Source organism: Dromaius novaehollandiae, chromosome 7 (assembly GCF_036370855.1).
Source record: "Dromaius novaehollandiae isolate bDroNov1 chromosome 7, bDroNov1.hap1, whole genome shotgun sequence".
NCBI classification, from domain to species: Eukaryota; Metazoa; Chordata; class Aves; order Casuariiformes; family Dromaiidae; genus Dromaius; species Dromaius novaehollandiae.
The window spans coordinates 11,327,020-11,348,604 of record NC_088104.1 but is presented as its reverse complement, the minus strand read 5'-3'; the positions used below and the strand labels follow the sequence as shown (position 1 = coordinate 11,348,604).

Here is a 21,585-nt window from a genome sequence, read left to right as displayed (position 1 = left end):
TATTAGTGAAAGCAGAATACTTGGTTTCAGAGATTCCGAAGACAACTTTGTAGCTGGATGTCCCCATGCTACTTCTCTAGTAACCTGAAGCCACCCAATAGAAAAGGGTAAGAACTATTACACTGATTTAGATTTAAACAGGGGTTCAATGCTGCTCTCGGGTACTTTGAAGATTATCTGTAGTAACCCCTGAAACTTTGTCTGTCTTTAGCAGGGCTTAAGACAAACACCATTGCCCAAAACTAAAAGCTGCCACCAAGTTTATCCAGTCTGAAGCATTTAAGGATACCAGATATGGCCAACAACTAAACTCAACAGTTTAGAATAATGCTGTAAATACAGAAATAAGGGCTTGTGTATCAGTATCAGGTCTGCTTCTAGACTGAGAAGTCACTGCAATTGTCTGGAGAGAGAAAATGAAGAAGGGCTTGCATAAAACTATTAAAAACCACAAGATTTTCATATGAGAAGCATTTTAGCCACACATGAAGGACTGTGCTAATGAGTAGTCTAAAACCAAAATATAATCAGGGTTTAATGAAACTTTTCAAGAAGAACCTGTTAGTAAGTTCACACATTTGCATTGCATCTCCAGCTCCCTGGGTGGGAAGTCATAGTGCTAGGAACAGGTCCAAGCCCCCAAAGAAATGCAGTTATAAAAGCATAATTCAGAACTGCAAGTGGGGTTGCCAGTGGAGAACTTTGAGAACCACTGTAAGGTGAACCTTTAAATGAATATATTCATGTTTTGTGATTTTTTTTCTCCTTTTAAAGACTAGCTATGTCTGCACTGTTTCTAAGGGGTAGCTTCTGCAATATGTGGGTCCAGTATGCTCTAGTAGTCACCTCCATTGCTGCCCCATGGACTGTCTGTGACTACCTGTTGCACACTGGTGTCAGATGGGCAGAAATCCCTTGTGAGGGATTTTTGAAATATATACAAGTCTTGGTTCTAACAGAAATCCCAAGGCTGCTTTTAGACAGTACCCCAGAAGCTATAAGACAATTACTCTATTCCTGTTTCAGCTTTTCCATTCAAGCAGTATGTTCTTACCATTCCATTCCTGTCCTGTTTTTGCCTCACATTTTCTTATCCAGGCAGTACTGCCAAGAAAACATACTGCTGTTGATTTAAGGTTTGTTAAACAGCACTGAATCAGAATGGGCTCTTATTCCAGCTTGCTTCAAGATTATTTCAGTTTTTAGGAGGAGGTTCATGGCAGAAAAGGTTTTGGGGTTGTGGGGAGGATGGAATGGAAACTCAACTACAGAAAGTTTCTCAGCTACTGTAACAATTTGTAACAGACACCAATTTTCAGAAAACCTTAGGGAGGTGTCCAGCTTCCTTCTGGCAAAGTATATCATCTTTTATTCAGAGTAAGAATAAAGTATGTAGAAAGAACAGTTTTCATTGTTCAGTATTTTAATACCATTATACAAGTATTGGAAACAATGCATTTCTGTAATCTTTTTATTGAATGACATGACTATTTTTGTAACTGCATCTAAAAAATACTGGAAATTAGTGTACTAGAAGAAAAAGTTATGGAGAAAGTTTTAACAGCTTATTCCAGTACCCAGCATGTGCTTTCTCCTCACTCCACATCTACCCACAGTTTAAAAAGAATTTAGTCTTACTGAATATGGATCTTGCATTTTTTATAGCAAAGTTTTTTCTAATACATAATTTCTATTTCAGTCTACCTCCCCTCCTTGCACTTAGTGATATATATATATATTCTCTCTATATATAATAATAAAAAGGGTTATGTAGGAGGTTGTATATAATTATTTTCATCTGGTCCTCAAAAAGATGAATTTCAGATACAGAAGCTAGAAAATAAAACCAGCACAAAGTAGATGTACTAAGTAGTACATATTAAAATAATTACCACAGTAATTGAAAATTCCTGATCTTAGTCCTACAACAATCAGTTAACTAGAGGCTACTCCACAGCCTCTGGGATTTCTCTGTCATCCACAATAAGGGTATGAATAATTCCTTCCTTTCGTTTCCCACTGCTGACAGCCTTAATGCAACAGTTGTGATCACCAACACTGAAGTGAGTTTCAGTCCCATCTTCTACAAATTCACCCTGGGAGAAAGGAGATAATATAATAGACAAATGCTGTTTTAGTAAAATAAAATTTCAGTGCAGACTGTTCCCAAGGTCCCAATCATTTGTAGCTCCATAGCTAGAGCAGCCATACTAGGTTCTGGTGACAAAATACAGCACAAATGTTGAACAAGGCTGCAAAGTCTCAGATATTGCTTTGTCAATGCTACCAGTTAGAGATCAGTGTTTTTTAAATGACAATCAAATTTTTTCCTGATCAAGAAGGGAAAAGTTTGAGTTCTTCAAACATGTGAATTAATATAGTTGATCCATGTCAGTAAAACAAAAATAGAAGGGCCAATTTTATTTTGAGATTTGCAATAGAGCTGGTTTAAGCCAAGTGAAGTGGCAGAAAAGTGTGAAGGATTTAGTGGTGCCTTCTACAGTAGGATGAATAGATCCCTGAGTTAATAGTGATAATTATGCATTTTAGATACACAGGTCCTGCATATACAGCTGGATTTTGCCACCCATGACTATTCCATTTTTGTCATCATCACTGGGAGAATGAAAAAAACAGTATGTTACTAATTTAAGTACAGTTCAACAAACATGTATACTCATAGCTTGCAAGACAGTCCCATAGTGTAGTTGTTACAGTGCAGAACTACATTATAGAAAAGGCTGAGAACCATCAAGAGCAGAAGCTCTAATTCACTGTGAAAGGATGTTTGTCCCACTGACTACTGAAACATTTGCTAAATATTTTCATCCTATTCTCAAGTATAGGAAAACTGTTGATTTTACATTCTGTACTCATATGGGAGACTACTCATGGCAATAATAATCACAGTGACAATTCTCTGGTAAGAAAGGATATTTTTCAATGATGGGGAAGCATACATAATAGGCATACTGAAAACCATTATAAAATAAAAAGACAAACAGATTAAGGCCTTTAGCTGTCAGTCCGTTTTAACAATTAATGCAGAAGTGGCAGAAAGACAAGACAATCTGACAAGGTTCTTCAGCCTTAAATCTTCCTAGATGGGGAGCAGAGAAGCTACTTGTTAAAGACCACAGATATTCAACTTCCTGTCACCACTAACATGACCAGATTTGGATGAGGTGGCGCTACAGTCTGCATCAAACTTGAGTCCATCCCACTCCTGTGGGAAGTCCTCTCTAAAAACCCTGAACAACTGACCCAGAAGATTTGTTTTGCTTATCTACAAAGTGTAACCAAAAGTATTATTTATGTTTATGTAGACTTTTGACATTCTGTTAAGTCAGAATACAAAATACTGTCGGTTATAAAATACAGGGAAGGAAGCTCATAATGGTTAACAGCATGCTAGCAGTCTACGTACACGTTTGTACCCTGTGGCAAAGTGAGGTAACTTGCTACTCACTGTGGCTTCACTAACATATTAGCAAAATAAGCCACAGTATGTATATACATCTCCATTTTTCTATCTCCATAAGCTTTGGTTATATAGCCACAGCCCATAGAAAGGCTTTGGAAAATGATCACATACCGCCGTTTCCATTTTTTTACCGTTGCACCACACATCCATAGTGTCCTTTTCTGTAAAGGAAAGGAGAACAGAAAGTAAAAAGAACGAGATTTTTTCCCCCTACAGACAGTAAGATTTAGGAAAACCAAACCAAACCCAACCCCCAAGCCCTGTTCCATTTTACTTCAATTCCCAAAAGAAGTTTAACTATAGTACATGGGCTACATAGCTTGTTCTTAAATTGGAGAGATGGAAGGCCCTGTCATCAATGGGCAAACAACTTTTGCTATAAACATACATTTTTACTTCTCCCTAGCTCTGGCTATTAACAGTGGATTGCTCTGAATATTGTCAGAGCTGTTCTGAAATCCTCAAACTGAAAAACTTGAGGACAAAAAAAATGAAGTAATCCGTGCTAACATTTAAGGACTATTTATTCAATGAAGTTCTGGTTTTAACTTTTTTCAGGTATGTTTAATTCAAGAGCAGCTTTACTTAATACCTCAAAATTTCTGAGTTCTTAAAATCTCCTTGAAAACTCAAGTACCATCCATGCTATAATACGAAGAATCTTACAATTGTTTTGTTTGAAACAGCATTATTCTATTTTTCCCAGCACAACCTTAAGTTCATTAGCTCTAGAATTCACATTACTGACACTGCCCTCTACTGGCATTGATTAGAGAGCTGAACCCTGCTTGCCATTCAATTAAGTACACGGAGACTAGAACTGTGAGTAAACCGAAAAGGCCCTGTCATATATTAAAATTCCTCTCCGTTCCCCCCCACTCCCACCCCCCAACACCCAAAGTCTTATTTGATCTTAGGACTTTCATTCTGTCCTTAGGTTTAATAAGAAATCATAGTCCCAGATCTCATCTCTGGATCTAACCTTACAGCAATATGCAATGGAAGCTTCCCCCACTAGATAAAACGGACACAAGTTTCCCAGTAGCTTCCTTCTACCCATCTGCCTGTAATATTTTTGGGAAAGGTGAAAGGAACAGAAGAAATGTATTGCCTTGCTATTAAGAAAGTGAAAAGATGTCATCTGAAATTTTCAGACTAACTTTTTAGTTAGCAAGTGATGCAGAAAAAAAGCATGCTGATTATGCTATCAAGAGATGTACAATAACACTGTCAGACTTCTTCAGTTAAAGATCCCTTGACTTTGGTTAATGATTCTTAGAAGGAAAGCCTGGTTAGCAAACTAACACACACAGCAAATTTGATCACAACACCGGTAACACTTTCAGAGCATGCTTCACCTGAAGAGTTGTCTCACTATGGCTGTTCTACAGTTCTATGGATCCAGAAGCTGTAACACCTTCTGATCTTTCTCTAGGCAATGCTGCTACAGAACAGAAAACTAACATCAGGCTCACAGAGCTAACCAGGCCCTTATTTTTCAGGCTTTGGCATCTAATTCCAAAGTGTTTCCAGACCACCCATAATTTTACACTGCAACAGTGCTAGCCACTGAACTATGCCTTCTCCTAACTGCCAGTTATTAAATGCACACAAGTTTATTCAAAGGCGACAACATGAAGTCATTCAATATTTACTTACCTAGAACAACTCTACACTCCATGCCATCCAAACTCAGTACCCATGTATTGGTTGTTTTTGACCTGTTCTCCATATACTTCTTGAGGCTTTTCCCATTGATATCCAAAGTATATTCATATGCAAAGCCACTGACTGCATCAATGTTAATAGTGGCTTTTGTTTTAGCTGCTCCAACAGTAAACGTTTCTTTACCTACTAATTTAAACATCCATTCTTTTCTTATTTCTTCCTGTAGAATAAAACAAAGACAATGAGAATTAGTTAATCAACCTGAATATGTGTCTCAGTATTGAGAAGTTTTTGAACTAGAACATGGGCAACAGCCCAGTACTTAACTATTATTTCAATATGCACTAACACATAATATTCTGCATGTACAGAGTGCCTCTGCCCAAGGACTGCAAAGCACTTCATGAATACTTACTCATACCTTAATTGTAACTGGAAAGAGAATTACGTAATTCATTAAACTGTGTAAAGTCAGCCAACTGAACATGCCTCACTTGCATTTATAAGTCTTTTGTTTGTTCTGATGCATTCTGCATGGAAGCACACTTACACAGTCTGTATCATAGTGAATTTTGAGCATATAGTAATTTCACCTTTCCATCAACATAGACAACACGTTTTCCTGAAGTGGTCCCATGTTCAAATTCAATCTTATGAACACCATCACTTAAAGCTACTTCCCAAACGGCCACCAAATCTGTCATCTTCTCTACGTGGCTGTACCGGGACCTACAGAAACACCAACAAAGTAAATTAACTGTTGTTGAGAGAGTTCAAATATTGCTGAATTTAGTTCAAAGCTTTACTACTTCATAGCAAGTCACCTTTTACAAATGAAAAATGAGACTTGAAAGAATAAGTGTAGCCAATTGTTTTTATTCTCTTTAAAAAACATTCAAATATGATGAAATATATTCACAAAAAATAAACACAAAGACAGGTAAACAGCTTCACTTTGACTAACACCATACAAGAACAAATATCCATCTAACCTCTAAAACTTCCGAGGCAGATGGCAATAGAGTTAAAAAAAATACACTTAAATTCCAGATGCTTACGGACAGTTCTGTGATTTCTTGGCAGTCACTCACATACAGTATTCTAACAGGCCTGTGAAAGTCTTTCAGTTTTTTAAACTTGCAAACTAGTTGGGGTGATCAATTTAGCTATTACAGAGGTTTACTACTTTGTTTAAAAAAAATTTGTCTGTAACATTTTTCGTAAATATTACCTACATCATTCAGAAAGGCAACGGTGCATGTGCACACACACATTCCCCTTCCTCCCCATGGGGGGGAAGAGATGCTCAGCTATCCTTTCCTTGTTTTTAAATCTCAGATAAACTTATAAGTGACTGCTGAAACTGTGGAGATCTTTTCAAACCTGTTCATACTGCAGTTCTCTTTTTTACCTTAATTCATCTTCATCGACAGTAATCTCCTCACGGGATGCCATAGTAACCAAAACAGCTTTTAATCCAATTAGCAGCAAGAAAAAAAGAAAAGCAGAATAGCAATAGAGAAGTGCTGAGAACTAAATTTTCCTAGTTTTCTCTGTTTAAGATAACGGATATTTTTTAAGTAGTGTGGTAAACTATCATGCATTATCATATATATGATGTAATACAAATCTGGTTTTTCCTCTTAGACAAAAAGGCAAATACAAGTATTATTTTACAAAATTAGTATGTGCGATTTATCCTAACTTTATTAGCACATCATAACTTTGTCACTTATTTGATGAAAAAAATGCTTTGCCTAATTTGTGAGCAAAAGTTCAGAAACAGACCTGACCAAAACAGGAACCAAATGCAGAACTTCACAGCTCAGTCACCAACTGTGACACACCAGAGACCAGAATATCAAATCCAAACACTGTTCGGGAGAGCAGACAGGATGCAGGAGTCCTTATGGTCCACAGTCACTGTAATATTTAAATCTTCCAATACTGCGAGCAGTGAAAGCCTTGTTCTTGTCTCAGACAGCTAAATGTAAGCGCTGGAGCCAGACTCAACAATTTCAACTTAATAGCTTTGCTAAACCACTGTAGTAGTTTTCAACAGTCACGTTAGCAATTTGACCTGGCAATTCAACCATAAAAATCTATATTTACCACAAATCACCATTTCTTACTTAGAAGGTTTTTTGATGGTGCCTGCATTATGTATTCCTACAGCACTGCTAACCTCTTTTTAATCTTTATCCTTTCCATTAAACATAATAGTTTGTGTAGGAACTGTAGGAAAAAAAGATAATGAAAAAAATATACTGTTGATCACATAAGCTATAATTAACCTCCCAGGTGTCAGGGAATCATTTAATCCTGTGGAACATAAACACGTAAAAATACTGTACTATATTTTTCTTCCAAAGCATGTTCTATTGCTCTAATCCAATGTAGCTACCAATAGCTATAATTTAATTCAATACAAATAACTCATTCTTTTGGTAAAGAAATGGTATTTTTCACTGAAAAATCTACTGAAGTCAAGTCATGAGTTCTAGGATCTCTCTTCAGCATAAGAATTAAGAATGCATTTAACATTAAACCTCCTTCAGTGTGACTTCTTTCTATTTTAAAACATGCTCAAGTGCATTGCTGTATTACTGTTTTTCCTCAGCAATTCTGCACATTTCTGCTCATGAGCTAAAGAGTAAGTTCCAAGGACTGCAAGTTCATTTTTAAGAATATAAAGTTTAATTCCCACATTAGTGAGTTGTCTGTATCAAATAACAGGTGACAACACGGGTTTTTTTGTTGCTTTTGAAGTTTACAGTTTGGTTTCTATAAATATTCTCATCCTCTGGGAGCATCAGGGAGGCTGAAAAATTGTTATTTCTGCACCTCCCTTCTCCCAGCCTTAAAAAAAAGGGAAAAAAAGAAAAAAACAGGAGAAAGGGGAAAAAAAAAAAAAAAAAAAGGACTCTTATGGACACAGGACAGACTTATGTCCGTCCCTACCATCCTACCAACGCAAGCAGCGACCTCAAGTACAAGAAACGCCGGAGAGGCGGAACCAGGCAGGCAGCCCCGGATCAGCTCCGCTCCCTCACGCCCAGGGCAGCGCTTCAAGCGGCAGCAGCGAGGCGGCCGCGGCAGAGCCCCCCGGCGCGGCAGCCCCGCTCTGCGCCCCCCGGGCGGCACACGGCGCTGCGGCCCTGCGAGCCGCCTCGCCCCCGCCAGGCCGCCAAAACGCCTCCCGCCGCCCAGCGGTCTCCAAGGCGCCGCTCCCAGCCGCCTCCCCGCGTTGGGCGGGCAGCTGCCCGCGACGCCGCCGCGGGTGAGCGGGCACAGAGGGGAGGGAGGGAGGGAGGGAGGCAGGCGGGCGGGCGGGCGAGCCCCGGCCTGGCTGCCCCGCTCCTACCTGCGCGGGACTCCGGCCGCTGCAACCACCACCGACACCACAACCGCAACCACCTCCTCACCGCCCCCCTCCCCCGCAGCTCCCCGCGCATCAAAATGGCGGCGAGGCGGCGCGCGCCCCCGCCCCGCCCCGCCCCGCCCCGCCGGCGGGCCGTTAGCCGCAGCCCGCCTACGGCCGCGCCAGCCCCGGCTCCAGCGGGCGCCGTGAGGGGACGCGGGTTCCCCACCCCGCTTCGCCGCTCCGCCGGCGCCTTCCTGCCGCGCCGCGGCCCCGCCCGCTCCCACCGCCCGCTCCCACCGCCACCCGGCGGGGCGCAGCGGCCATCCCGGGGCCGGGCGGGAAGGCGGGCGGCGGCCTGAGGCGCGAGTGCTGCCGCTCTCCCGGGCCGGCGGCTGCGCCTCCGTACGTGTGGGCCTGCCTCTGTCCCGACGCCTGATAACTTTCCCCTTTTCTTCCTTTTTTTCTTTTTTTTTTTTTCGTGTTCATCTGTGGGCAGCTTCGGATCAGGGCCCGGGCTGCTCTTTCTGCAGGTTTGAACAGAAATCCCTCACTATGACAGAGGTATGGTGATGAAACTGAGCCGCTTGTTTGCCTAGTTGATGCTGCTTTAAGGTTAAATATATATAAAAAGAGCTGCCCCCAGCCTGTCATTCAGATCCTCTGAGGTTTCATCCGTGCTGGAACACTGGGATGGGAGGGGACCAGGCCCCACCGCCTGCACCAGCTGCCTGGAGTTTGCCCTAAAGTACTAAAGTTAGATGAGTGCCTTTCACTTTTTTATTTATTCCCTTTTTTTTTAAGAAAGATAATTTTTTTTATCATTTGCAAAAATGTTTCTCTCTAACAGTGCAAAAACACCGATCAGGAAAATGGGATGTTCTGTATATTGTTCAGTGCATCTTTCCTAATATTTTTGCAGATCGTGCTGAAAAGTCTTTTAAGGCCACCTGTAACGATTGTGCTTGTTGTGTTGCTTTTTGATTTTGGGGCATTTGATATCTTCCACTGTGTACACAGCTAGAAGACATAGGAGACCATAAGCTGATATTCAGCATTCAGGTTCCTGTCTGTTCTTCTTTTCCCAACCGCAGCAGGAAGAAGCAGAATGGGACAACTTAAACAAACTATTAATGCGTCATGGGTTGAAACCTGTGAGCTTTGCTGCCCCAGGAAACAGCAGAAATACATCAGGTAAGGACATACTGTTTTTACAAGCTTCTGTATTTGAAAGTATAAGCCCAAATTCATAAACCCTCCTGAAAGCTGTCACTTCCAAGTGCTGGCAGAGATGCAGTCTTCTCCAGTTATCAAAAGCCTTCTGTTATGACTCTGTTTATTTTAAATATCTCCAGATATGATTGTCTTAGACAATCAGTCTTCTCTGGGAATAAGACTTGCGTTAAAAACACTGGTGGAAGACACAGACCGACAACAGAAAATGATGCATGGGCTTATGGAAGCTAATCGCCAGCTTAGGTAAGACTCAGTGGAAGGGTCTTATTTACTAATGCAAACCGAAAGTATTTTTAGTGTCCGTTCTCTGCCAGGTGGAGCTCTTGTGACACATGAGGCCCAAGACCCTTTTAATGGGATTTTTGTGGAGTGTGGCAATGTTGGCCCGGTTCCTTTTGGGCTGTTCCATCACTTCATCTGCTGCTTCTTCCCATAACAAAATATTTCCCGTACTTGCTCCCATGGGCCATTATTGAGTGTTAACAAATAACGTCTGTCCTGCCTGTGCCTCCTTCATCGTATTTGTGAAATGAATTTATTCTAAATCAAGGATTGATTTTTTGCTCTGATCAGAGATGAGGTACGTCAGGAACGAGGTCGAGCATCTCGACAAGAACAACGGGCTAATGATTTGGAAAACGTGGTGAAGAACATTAAATCCAAAATTTGTCAGCTGGAAGATGAGACAATAGCTAAAGTGTGTCAGCAACAGAATCAAGTCAGAGAACTTCAAAAAGATCAACAGATTTCACAGGTAATTCTGGTAAATCTGTTTGAGGACTCAAACTTTTGCTTTTTATTTAAAAGGTCTAAAAATAGTGACACTGGTCAAAATACATGCAATTCTTTTGTCTTAGAGTTACCTCACTGTTTACAGGTTAGATTTTTCAACCCATATGGAGTTTCGTAACAATAAATTAAAAAAATATATGTATCCTTCTTCCACTGTCTCTTCAGTATGGCTAGAAAAACAACTACTGAGCTTCCTTGTGAGCAAGTGCCTACTTGGGCACGTACAACGTTGTCTCCAGCTTGTTTGTTAGAATAATTTTGGAATGCTCCCGTTACCTGTTCACAGGCAAAATACCAAGAGCAACAAGAAAAACTGCAAGAACAGGAAGAGACTATTGCCCATTTGCAGAGGGAGCTGTACAAGGTTGGGATGGAGGAGCAGCAGCGTGTCGCCACTCAAAACAAAATGTTTTGCCAGTTTTGCAAAAGAGCTCCCAAGTCTCTTCTGGATCAGCAGTAAGCAGTTTTCTTCCATTGTTATACTGATGAATGGCCTGTATCATTACATGAAAAAACATGTTTTAAAATAACTGGTTTTAATATTTTGATTTTTAAAAAACTGGATGCCTTAGGAGTGCCAGTTGAAATATGAATCCTTGTAGGGTACATTAGTTCAGTAAACTTTTCTTGTATGCTAAAAGTGAGCTGCTTAAATCCTTGGACAAAAGTGGAAATTACAGCCACTGTACACTAGGTGTCAGCAAAGAAAAGGGAATGATACACTGTTTAGTCTGGAACTCCAGCATCTGCTAGGGTGATCTCATTCTGGGATTTTAATTTTTCTAATGTAAATCTTAAAGAAACAACAAAAATCTTTCAGTTTTGGAAAGCAGTATTTGCAGCTGCTAACTGCAGGCTTAGTGTAAGGCTTTGCATTTACTTCTGTGAAGGCTTTGAAAGTACTCTATTCTATACCTCTTATGATAAGGTCTCCATACTTCTACTATAAATCAGAGCCTTGCTAATTCTTAGGCCTCAGACACCCCTCACTTAACTGTGGTGTGGCTTGGTCTGCCAATTTTGGCTGGTAATGTTAACCTGTAACAAACTTCAAAGGGACTGTGCAGCCTGACTGTTTCTTACTGTGCCCTCACTAAATGAGAAGAGGAATCACTGAACTTGTTTCCCTGCATTTTTCTCTCCTATCTCTCCAAAACAAAAATTCTTAGAGCGTCCCAAGAGTAAAAGTAGTTTCTTTGCTGTTCAGTTGGGTTTTTTTTGGCTTTATTTTTCGCAACCACATACCTTGAAAACACTTTCAGTTTCTTTCCAGACAGATATTCTTAGGCTATGTGGGATCTGTGCTCTCAGATCTCCCTCAATGGTCTCTGCAGTCCTAGAACTTGGGAGCTGTGCCAGGCTGACAGCCTTGCTGTGTAAACAGAGCTACAAGGTGGGGGAGGCTGTCAGGAGGGTTTAGCTTTTGTCTCCTGAATAATTTTGCCACTTTCAGTCTGGTGCAGAATTAATGTCTATGCTTTTCTGCTTTGGAAGGCTGTGATTGTGTGTGTTCAATGTGAGAGAGAACTACTATTTGATGCAATCACTTGTGAAACACAGTGCAGTTGTGTAAAGCTGTCCTGTACATACGGGCTGGCTACAGTATCTTTAAGGCATGATTTTTTGAGAATATTAGAAACCCAGTATACCATTTTTCTTCTCTTTAGGTTTCTTTGTCTAATTGATTATTATGAATCTCAAATTAATCAAATGAAAAAGGAGCTAAGGTAGGTGTAATCTTTAATTCTAATCTCTAATAATGCCTCATGGTCCTGCTGTTCAAAGTTCTGTGATGTGCTCCCATTCAAATAAGCAGGAACATTGCCATGGATCTCCTGCTGGGAAAATGGGAGTAACGGGCATTTCCTGGAGGTAGTGATAACTGTTTGTGATTGTTCTTCTATAAAGCCTGTAATGGTAAATTTTGTGTATTCTGTGTTCCAGAAGTCACTAACATGTAAGAAACGGCAAAGAACTGTAATGGTCTTGGAAGTTTGGATTCATCCTGGGAATAGCTGTCAGTCAGCCTAAGCAGCTACTCAGTCAGGAGGCCAGTACAGCTAGGAAGTTGGGGGTATTTAGATACTTGAGCTATAATATATATATTTTTCCCCTCCCCTTTTGCAGTGGTTCACAGGCAGTTATTATATGGGCTGTGCTCAGCTCACTGATCTCCCTAAACAAAGGAAATACCAGCTTTTGAGCTCTGTCATGGTGCCTACATGGTACAAAGCAAGTCAGCAGACACCCGAGAGTCATTCCCATAATTTGAGATAATTGTCTTGAAAACTGAAATGGAATTTGCTTGTACTGGAGTTTCTTTGGAGGCATAAGTATACTCAATTAGTATATGAAACAGCTTCCCAGAAATATTTGAGAAGAGCAGTAGCTCTTAGGGCAGAATTATTATTCTGTTTATTTTGCAATTTATAGACACATTGTTATGATACATAACTCCTAACTAAAACAACTTAGTTCTTTGAGGTAACTGAATTACAGTAAGGTGAAACAATTTATTTTTCCCAATAGGCAATACAAAAAAGATGAAGATCGTGTACAGAGAGAAGTAAAAAGCAGGGAAGAGTTCTTAAATCTAGATGCTTCTCCTAATTATAGAGCACTACTCACGGTACAGTATTGCTAAGAATAAATCGGTGCAGATCTCTAAATGGTAACCCTTGAAAAGCTACACAGAAATATGTGTGTGGTGGGTTTTTTTGGTTTTTTTTGTTTTTTTTTTATCTCCTCGCTCTCATCTTGTCATCTTAGTTTGTAAGCTTTTTGGGCAGGGTTCACTGTCTCTATTTGTTTATGCAGATTCAGTAGTGTGTTGAGAAATTTCTTTGAGGACTGAACAGACCTCTCCAACCACAGGTCTTCACCTGTGATCTGGTGCAACATGCTCTTTATGGTTACTATTACCTCATCCATGCTGACTTGGTATAAAAAGCAAATGGGAATCCCTCTTAAAACATACGTACTACAAAGTGTTCAAGTTTGTTGATTATGGAATGAGTGAAATAAAAAGAAATAATACAGTCTATGTTGCAGTCTTTCCAGAATCAACTTGTTGAAACAAAAGCCAGGAATGAGCAGCTTTTGCTTGAAAATACAAATCTCAAGAAAGATTTGGAAATAAGGTGAGACAGGATAAATATCATCCTTTGTAAAGGCACTTCAGTAGACTTTGCTTTCAAAGAAAGAAACCAAAAGCGCCTGCAGTTGTAAAGGTGTAGTATGTAATCTGCCTTTAAAAGCAATTAATAGAAGAAGGATACAGCAGGAACAATCAACTTTCACTCCCTACACTGTTAACAGTGACTGTTAAGTGGTTATTTTGCTGTGGATTGTCTCTGACAATTGTGTTGATATTTATTTGCACTTTATTTAGCAAAAGCAGTAAAAATGCACGCGGTTAGAGCCTGAGTTCTTGATGAGCTGACTGTTCCAGTATGCTTACAAAAACTCAGTCTTTATACTAGTAGCATTACTGCTAAGCATGATTTCCACTTAAACTGCTGGACCAGGTATAGATGCAGACCTTTTTAGTAAGAAAACAGCCTGATCCAGCAATTTTTTTTGATGGTGTTAGATATCTGCATTAGAGCTGTTGTCACACAGAAATGTTGCAGAATTTCGTCTCCAGAATGATGTTGCAGCATTGGCAGAGCTCTCTACTGTTCTGCTTCAATGAATTTTATTGATGTCTTCAAATACCAGACATATAATATGGTACTTTTTCTTTCCAACAGACCAACGGCACAGGAGTTAAAACTTTACAAGCACCAAGTGAAGAAACTAGAAAAAACTTTAAAGAAAACTATCCAGTAACTATATTTCTTCAGTAACTTTCATGAATCCTCTGAACTTTTAAAAGCAAAGATACTCTGCAACCCGTAATGTAGATAGTGGCTTATAAAGCATGTACCTTATCACCATTCCTTAGAGCCTGGTTTATGGGCAGCAAATGCTACTGTCTCTCCAAAGATGCCCTGTGAATCTGAAGTCATGGCATGGTGCCCAAATAGGGGGGGAGTGCACAGCAGTGTGTCTTTTTTATTTGATTTTGTCCTTTTTTGGATTTGATTTGAATGCCATCATAGGCCATATGGATGGGACCTAAATGTGATGTTTGCTACTTCCACAAGCTATAAAGAAAGTTACTGGTTGCATTGTGGATTATGAATGATAGTTACTTCTCGTAGTCATTTATTCTTCACTATTAGAGTTAGCAAAAATGTTTCAGCTACTGAGGTTATATCCATCCTATTCTTAGAAGTTTACTTGGTGAGCTTTTTTCTGAAATATTGCTAAGTGCATTAAAGGTAGTAGACCTCTAATATTGATAGAGGGTATCTTTATCTGTAATTTGACTTAATCATTTGTGCATGTGTATACTCAATGCTAAATATTTTATATCATAGTATGTATCCTGAAAAAGACATCACTTAAACTTTAAAAATTTTTTTTGTTTTTTTTCATTTCACACTGCATATATTTGAATGGTCTCTTGTCTTATGTAGTGGATATGATTTAGATGGTAGTTTTTAGACCGACAGTTGTTTCAAATGTGACAAGAATGGTAGTGAGCTTTATATATAAAGTTGGGAAAGATGTTCAGGGAGCAGTAGGTAAAGAATGTGAGCACGCAGAGTGCTATAAAAACATCGAAATGTCTGTGTAGTTGACAGCATGAGATTTGACCATTTTAAGTAAAATTCTGGATTTCAACTATTTGACCATCATAGAACCTCCAGTAACTGTACATCTGGTGTTGTCTCTTCTAAATTAACATGCAGTGCAGTCTGGATTAACATCAACCTGGAAACTTGAGATACATTTATATTTACATTAAGTATTATATTTTTCAAGCAGTTCAGTTTGATGAAATTTTATTGGCAGGCGTCATAAAATGGAGATTTTTACTTTGTAGGTGCAAGTATATGTGTTACATAAATAGCTCTCTAATGTTGAGAGAACATTAGTTGAAAGAAGCATCTCCTGCTGTGGGTACTTGTGTAACTTACTGTATGTGTTTTGCATGTAGATCTTCGGGGAGTAGCACTGGAGAAAGAGTAAGAGAAAAGAAAGAATCTGAGGGTATCACAGGAGAAGATCAGTTGCAGGCAGTTTGCCAGCAATACTTACAGGTATGCAGATTTCATCTGTACTGCATGCATAGAGCACTCTCATAATGTAATACAATAAATGAGACTTGTTTAACTATGCAAACTGAAGCATGCTATTTTGAGTCTAAGGGTTCATATAAAGTCCTCTACACAAAATGTGTAATGTTCTGAATTTGGCAGTGAATGCAGGCTTATTCTTAATAATTGTTTTTAGTGTAAACTACCTTAAAATATAGCAAGGAAGCAGGGACTAGCTTGGCAAACATTAGATCAGTGATTTAGCTGAAAGTCTTTCCAGGACATGGTGTCTGTTCAAGGTCCTGTGCAAAACATATCCTTTTGTTACGTTTTCAAAAAAATGCCTGAGGAGATAGTGGGTTTTATTTTTCTTTGAATTAAAAAACAAATATAATAAAGATTAGCAATATGTAAGCTCTATAAGTAACAATGTCATGAGGGGATAAATGTTAAATATCCCTGAAGGGCAAGTATATTTGCATTATTTTTATATTTCTTCTAGGTAGTATGTTTTTAAATCTTTGAATCTATTACATATTTAATGCATTTATAAAATTCAGCTATAATAACATATTGGAGCTATTTATGATTTAATGTTTAGACTAAATTATGACTGTGGTGGTATGTGATTTTATTATAAGATGTGGTAGATTTCTGAGCAATAACACGGTTTATTTGGTGTTGAAGGTTTTGTCCAGTATTGATTCTGTTATAAGAAGTCCAAGAGCTCCTCCGCTAATATACAGGCACAGTAGAGGGCCAATCCAAAATTATATTAAAGAGAATGGACAGGAATGTGGATTTGAGCACCTTCTTCCTACTATAGAAATGTGGGCAGATCAGCTAATGGCCATAAAGGTAATACATTATTGCACTCTATATTCTATTTTTAAATTTTTTAATACATTGACTACCCTTATTGCCTCCCTACATATAATTTGCTTGCGCACGTGTGTGTGTGTGTGTGTGTGTGTGTGTGTGTGCGCGTGTAGGTTTTGTTTTCTGACTTGGTGTTAAATTTTAAAGGGAATTCTGCTATCTATTTGTATAACGCTTTAAAACATAGTAAGCGAAAAATGTGCAGTGTGCCTCCAGGCCTGATACATTCCTCCGTGTTTATTGTCTAAGCGTTTTTGTTCACTGGCTGAGTACCTAATAACACGTGTAAGCTTCGGAGCCTATGTACTTTACACATTATTGATGATGCGTCCTCTCTCCCTTTTGTCTTGCCAGAACATTAACTTTTTGATTTAAATACAAGTAATTTTGTTTAAAAACAAACACTCTGTGACCAACTCGTCCAATATTTACTGAAGCAATAACATACAAAGTACTTTTGTTTTCAGAATATCCCTGCTCTTTTTAAAAAATCAAAGAACGTAAGCAAGGTTTTCTGTTTAAATCCATGACAACTAAAATTTTACTGTCTGCAATACTGTCTGTATTGTTTTCGCAAATGAGAAACAAAATCTGCCTGATTGTACAATAAAAACAACTTTAAGCAGTTACTTTAACGGTTGTGTCCCCTCTCTTTTAAAAGGATTTGCATAAGTCTTTGAGAAAACTGTCTCTGGAATTGGTGCCCTGGCACGTTACAAATCCCCAGGATAACAGAGAATCCGTACGAGTTGAAGACCTTCAGTTCATAGTAGATGCAATTTTAGAAGAAATGGAAAATAAGGAGAAGGTAATTCTTACCAGGAGTCTATAATCAAAAGTTACTCTGGAATTCTTAAATGCATTCTTCACATATTGGTTAGATTTGTGCATTTGGAAGCCCTCTGGGGTTGCAGAAATAGCTGCTTGAAGACATTCAATAGTCAAAGACTATTTATTATGAAGAATAAATTCACCTTGGTGAAGACTCTGCTTTAATCAAAGTCATTTGACCAACAATGAATTTGCATTGCCCTGTAGTCTCTCAGGTACCATCCTGTTCTGTCTGTTTCTCAGTCAGCACTGAGAATACATAAACATACTTACCAAGCAACAGAAATGAAAGCTTTCAAAAGAATATTTTTTGATTTGCTGGAAACTTGTGTCTGAAAATCCTCTTTAAAATACATCTTTGGATATAACAATATTTGAAATGTCTTCATTTAATAAGGGAAGTTACACCTACTTTTCTTCATAAACTAGTTTTAAGAATGTTTCATGGTTTAAAAGAATTCTTGCTTTGTTAAAGCAGTAACTTTGACAGCTTATTTCTGCTTGCTACAGAGCAGCCAGACACCGTCCTTACAAACACTGCATGCAATCGTCTCTCACTTCCAGAAGTTGTTTGATGTGAGTTCTCTGAACGGTGTTTATCCACGAATGAATGAGGTTTACACAAAACTTGGAGAAATGACCAATGCTATGAGAAATCTCCATGAGCTCCTGGAACTAGGTAAAGACTTACACCTATCGTGTTCAGACCCTTTCCACAGCAGTAAGAAGCTAAGTGAAAGGCTGATCTCTATATAGAAAATACATTGAGCTGCTGAGAAATGAGTAAAGTAGGTATGTTCTTGACTGTTGTTAATGTTAAAAGATAAAAATATGTTGCTGTCAATTGGGAGTTTAAATAAGGAAAACATATTATTCATATGCTGTTGTCTGTTGCGTTTAGCAGTTGCTGAAGAATACCAAGGTGGCAGAAGAAAGGAATAACAGATCATACTGAAATTTTTTTTTTTCACATAGCTTTGTTTCCCAGTTGATGACTTTATTGGTATTTCTTCTCAACCATTTTTCACTGTCTACTTCAAAGATAAGTTTAAGAAGATTATATTTTCATTTGGAACAGCTGTTATTTAGATAAATAGCTCAACCTGTGCTGTAGATTTCTCCTCAGTAATTCATTCAAGTGTAAGCATGTCCAGTTCTCAAACTTCTTATTCTGCTAAACTTTGGAAAAAAGTTAAGTCAAGTCAAAAACTAAGCGCCAGTACACAAAGACCTACTTAAGTTACTTCCAGGTACCCATTCTCTTCTTGTTTTGTACTTTTACAGAACAGTAGCTGCTACTCTTCCCTGAACTCATGGCTGCTCCATAGGGTTTACAGCCTGAGGGCAAGGCTCCTGGAATATCAAGGTCTCCTTTTGAGCCTCATTCAAAGAAGGAAGCAGATTTACTGCCTGTTGCCAGTACAGGAGATTAGGGAAGGCTTCATGTCTTCCTAGGAAACACTGCCAGGGAGATCAGAGGATACTTCCTGTAAGAATAGGCCCTCTGCAATTGATGGAGGAGAGGACAAGGGGGCCTGGTCCTTTGATCAGAGTAGCCAAAGCAGGTAAAAATCAATACTGAAGCAGAGTTCTGGCTAGTAATCAAATACTAATGGAGCAGGTTCCTCGTTGGCCTACACCACATACCATGCTTATGCTTCCTGTGTTACAGGAACTTAATATAGTTTTAGTTAGCTTTTTTCCACTGACACCGTAGAATGCACTTTAGTACCATCTCTGCTGTGAAAATACCCACCCCTGACAAATGTTTTAGTTGCTAAGTGATGCATGAGCAATCCTCTGCTTCCAGTAACTTAGTTTATTTCTGAGGACAAGTACTTTGTTTTCTGTGAAGGAACAAACATATGCCTAGATATGTGAAAGCTGAATGAAACTTAGGTACCAGCAAGAACTGAGTTATGTCTTAAGTACTTTCCTGTTATTAGTCATGAAGTCTTTGTTTTTTTTTCCACAGACAACTCTGCTCCACCCACTGTGGTAGTGGATACTGTTGGGAAACTGTGTGACATAATCAATGAAAATGTGACTGAGCAGGTGCAGCAGCTTCTGGGGACTCAAGACATCCACAGGTATTTGGGGCCATTCCACTGGTGAGAAATCTTTACATACTGAGTTTAGCAATTGAGAGAACTGGCTAAGGCAAATACTGAAAGGGACTTCAATCATCTGCTACAAAGTTAGAAAGCTGTGACAGTAAAGAAATTACTATTATCCTATAGGAAACAAATCCTTGAATACTTCCAATTGGATAAGGCTGCTAAGCAGAAAAATTAAGGCCAGAAGGCTCTAAAACGTCCTTTTTGGCTTTCCTGGATAGTGTGATTAAAATAAGACAAGGAGACATAACAAATACTGCATGTGGATGGGAAGAATAAAGTGTTGCAAGGTTTCAACTGTAATACTGAAGTCTATTAGTTGTTGTGAGAACACATGCCTCAAACTTCCTACAAATATTTTGGAAAGTAGACAAGTCTTCTTTTCTTCTTCAACAGATGAAAATATACATATAATGGGTAGCAGGCTGTAAGAGCTTATGTTCAGAATTTGCTATGCAAGAGTACAAAAATATTGGTTGAGGGCAAAAAGTCTAACATACGCTGAGTTAAAAGTACTATCTCCCTCAACCTTTGTCCATTCCATTGCAGTTTTAACTAGAGAATAGTTGCTGGTAAAGGATTCCTTGTCATCTGCCTCTGAAGCAGTTGCATCAGCCACTGCCAAGTAGCATATGTAGCATACACAGACTAATGTTCTAGTCCAAAAATGCCACAACACAAGGTGAGGTAGAGAAGAAGGATGTATATAGAACAGAAACAGTGAAGTTTTCAAAAACAGACAATCTTTTGACAATTAGCAGTTGTTGGCTGCAGGTTTCACAACTTAAGAATGCATGTTGGACATAGCTGGAGTTGCATACTATTTAGTAGTGTTGTTTTGAGAAACTTATGCCATAGTATGGCATGACAGCCAAGGAGATGAACTGTCTTTGCATCTTTGATCTGACAGTCTCACTTACACATTTCAGTATAATCAATAAGCTAGAAGAACATGAATACTTCTTTCCACCATTTCAAGCTCTCATTCAGGATTTGCTCTGTCTTCTAGGTAAGTCATATTTGCAACAACATTAGTTACCTTCATGCCGCAATATACTGCTCCTCCTCAAATTTTAAATAGCAAACAAGTATTTTGTTTACTCCTGATGTGCAAATCTTTATGTCTAAAACACAAGGAAGATGGGGGGAAAGGTGCTACAAAAATCTAGCCTCAGTCTTCTATCTTTCCACAGCAAGCGAGTAAAATACAAGTTAAGTTTTCATTGAAAAGTGGATTGCATGTGTTCAAATCATATTACTCATCAGATAAGCTAGCTTAAGTGCAGATTTTTCTGAAAGGACTAATATGTTTGAGGAGATTATTCTCTGTGGTACTCCTTGCTCACCAGTTGTATTTGACTATTTAACCTAGAGTTTTGGTGGAAGCTGAAGACATTCTACATATATATGCTTTACTACTTTGCTTTTTGTTTTGTTTCAGAAATCAGTAACCTGGATGATATTTTACCTACTGTGAAAAATTTGAAATTGGTAGCTAGTTAAGCATTTGTCCTGTCTGCCCTAACAAGAGCTCTCCTACCTATGAATGTACCATGCAAATGGCATACAGCTACCTCTAGCCTTTGTGACCTTAATGGACAGTTTCAGAATATTTTGACATAAATAAAAGCTTGACTTGCCCACTGCATTCTTTTTTTATTTTTCTTAATAATTGTTTCATGGACTTCTTATAACCACAGATAACTGGTCTATTAAGTTCCAGAGAGAGAACTGCTACACCCTGATAGCAATCAAGGAAAACAAACTCAACACGAAGTGAGAATGTAGATAACCCCTGTGCATCCTGAATGGTACAGAGCAAGCATGAGACAAAGGGCAGTTAGAGCACCTAAGTCCTAACACTTTCATCATTTGACAGTGGCTTGATTTGCTGGAGAGTCTATTTCAAAATGCCATTTACATCTTCAAATAACTTTGAGATTTGAGTTAGTGACAGTCTCCTCTCCTCAAATATTTACCTGATTTCATGCTTCCAAATTTGTGCTGCAAATTGTTGGGCAGTGAGTATTCTTTTTAGTTTTGGATTAAGACAGACCAGATTAATGTAAT

The 21,585-nt window shown here is 38.8% G+C and overlaps 2 protein-coding genes across 4 annotated transcripts; one reads left to right on the top strand and one right to left on the bottom strand.

Annotated features, from left to right (window-relative positions):
- Window positions 1–1,405: 1,405 nt before the first annotated feature.
- FAIM (Fas apoptotic inhibitory molecule) lies at window positions 1,406–8,646 on the bottom strand. 2 transcript variants are annotated; one of them, XM_064514660.1, is made up of 6 exons: window positions 8,517–8,646; window positions 6,564–6,621; window positions 5,746–5,881; window positions 5,144–5,372; window positions 3,596–3,645; window positions 1,406–2,096 (listed from the first exon to the last, which is right to left on the bottom strand). In XM_064514660.1, exons 1-6 carry the CDS (start codon window positions 8,605–8,607, stop codon window positions 1,947–1,949), a joined length of 714 nt encoding a protein of 237 aa, XP_064370730.1. In that variant the 5' UTR covers window positions 8,608–8,646; the 3' UTR covers window positions 1,406–1,946. The 2 variants fall into 2 exon arrangements, with proteins under 2 accessions (XP_064370730.1, XP_064370731.1); XM_064514661.1 differs by lacking the exon at window positions 6,564–6,621 and having other exon boundaries at window positions 8,517–8,631.
- Window positions 8,074–21,163, top strand: CEP70 (centrosomal protein 70). Of its 2 annotated transcripts, none has more exons than XM_064514658.1 (17): window positions 8,074–8,432; window positions 9,013–9,077; window positions 9,608–9,707; window positions 9,869–9,992; window positions 10,323–10,503; window positions 10,828–10,997; window positions 12,209–12,268; window positions 13,071–13,170; window positions 13,593–13,681; window positions 14,294–14,368; window positions 15,589–15,691; window positions 16,376–16,546; window positions 17,229–17,375; window positions 17,963–18,077; window positions 19,374–19,488; window positions 20,445–20,524; window positions 20,957–21,163. In XM_064514658.1, the coding sequence occupies exons 1-17, from the start codon at window positions 8,081–8,083 to the stop codon at window positions 21,016–21,018; spliced, it is 2,109 nt and encodes a 702-aa protein (XP_064370728.1). In that variant the 5' UTR covers window positions 8,074–8,080; the 3' UTR covers window positions 21,019–21,163. The 2 variants fall into 2 exon arrangements, with proteins under 2 accessions (XP_064370728.1, XP_064370727.1); XM_064514657.1 differs by having other exon boundaries at window positions 17,909–18,077.
- Window positions 21,164–21,585: the final 422 nt, after the last annotated feature.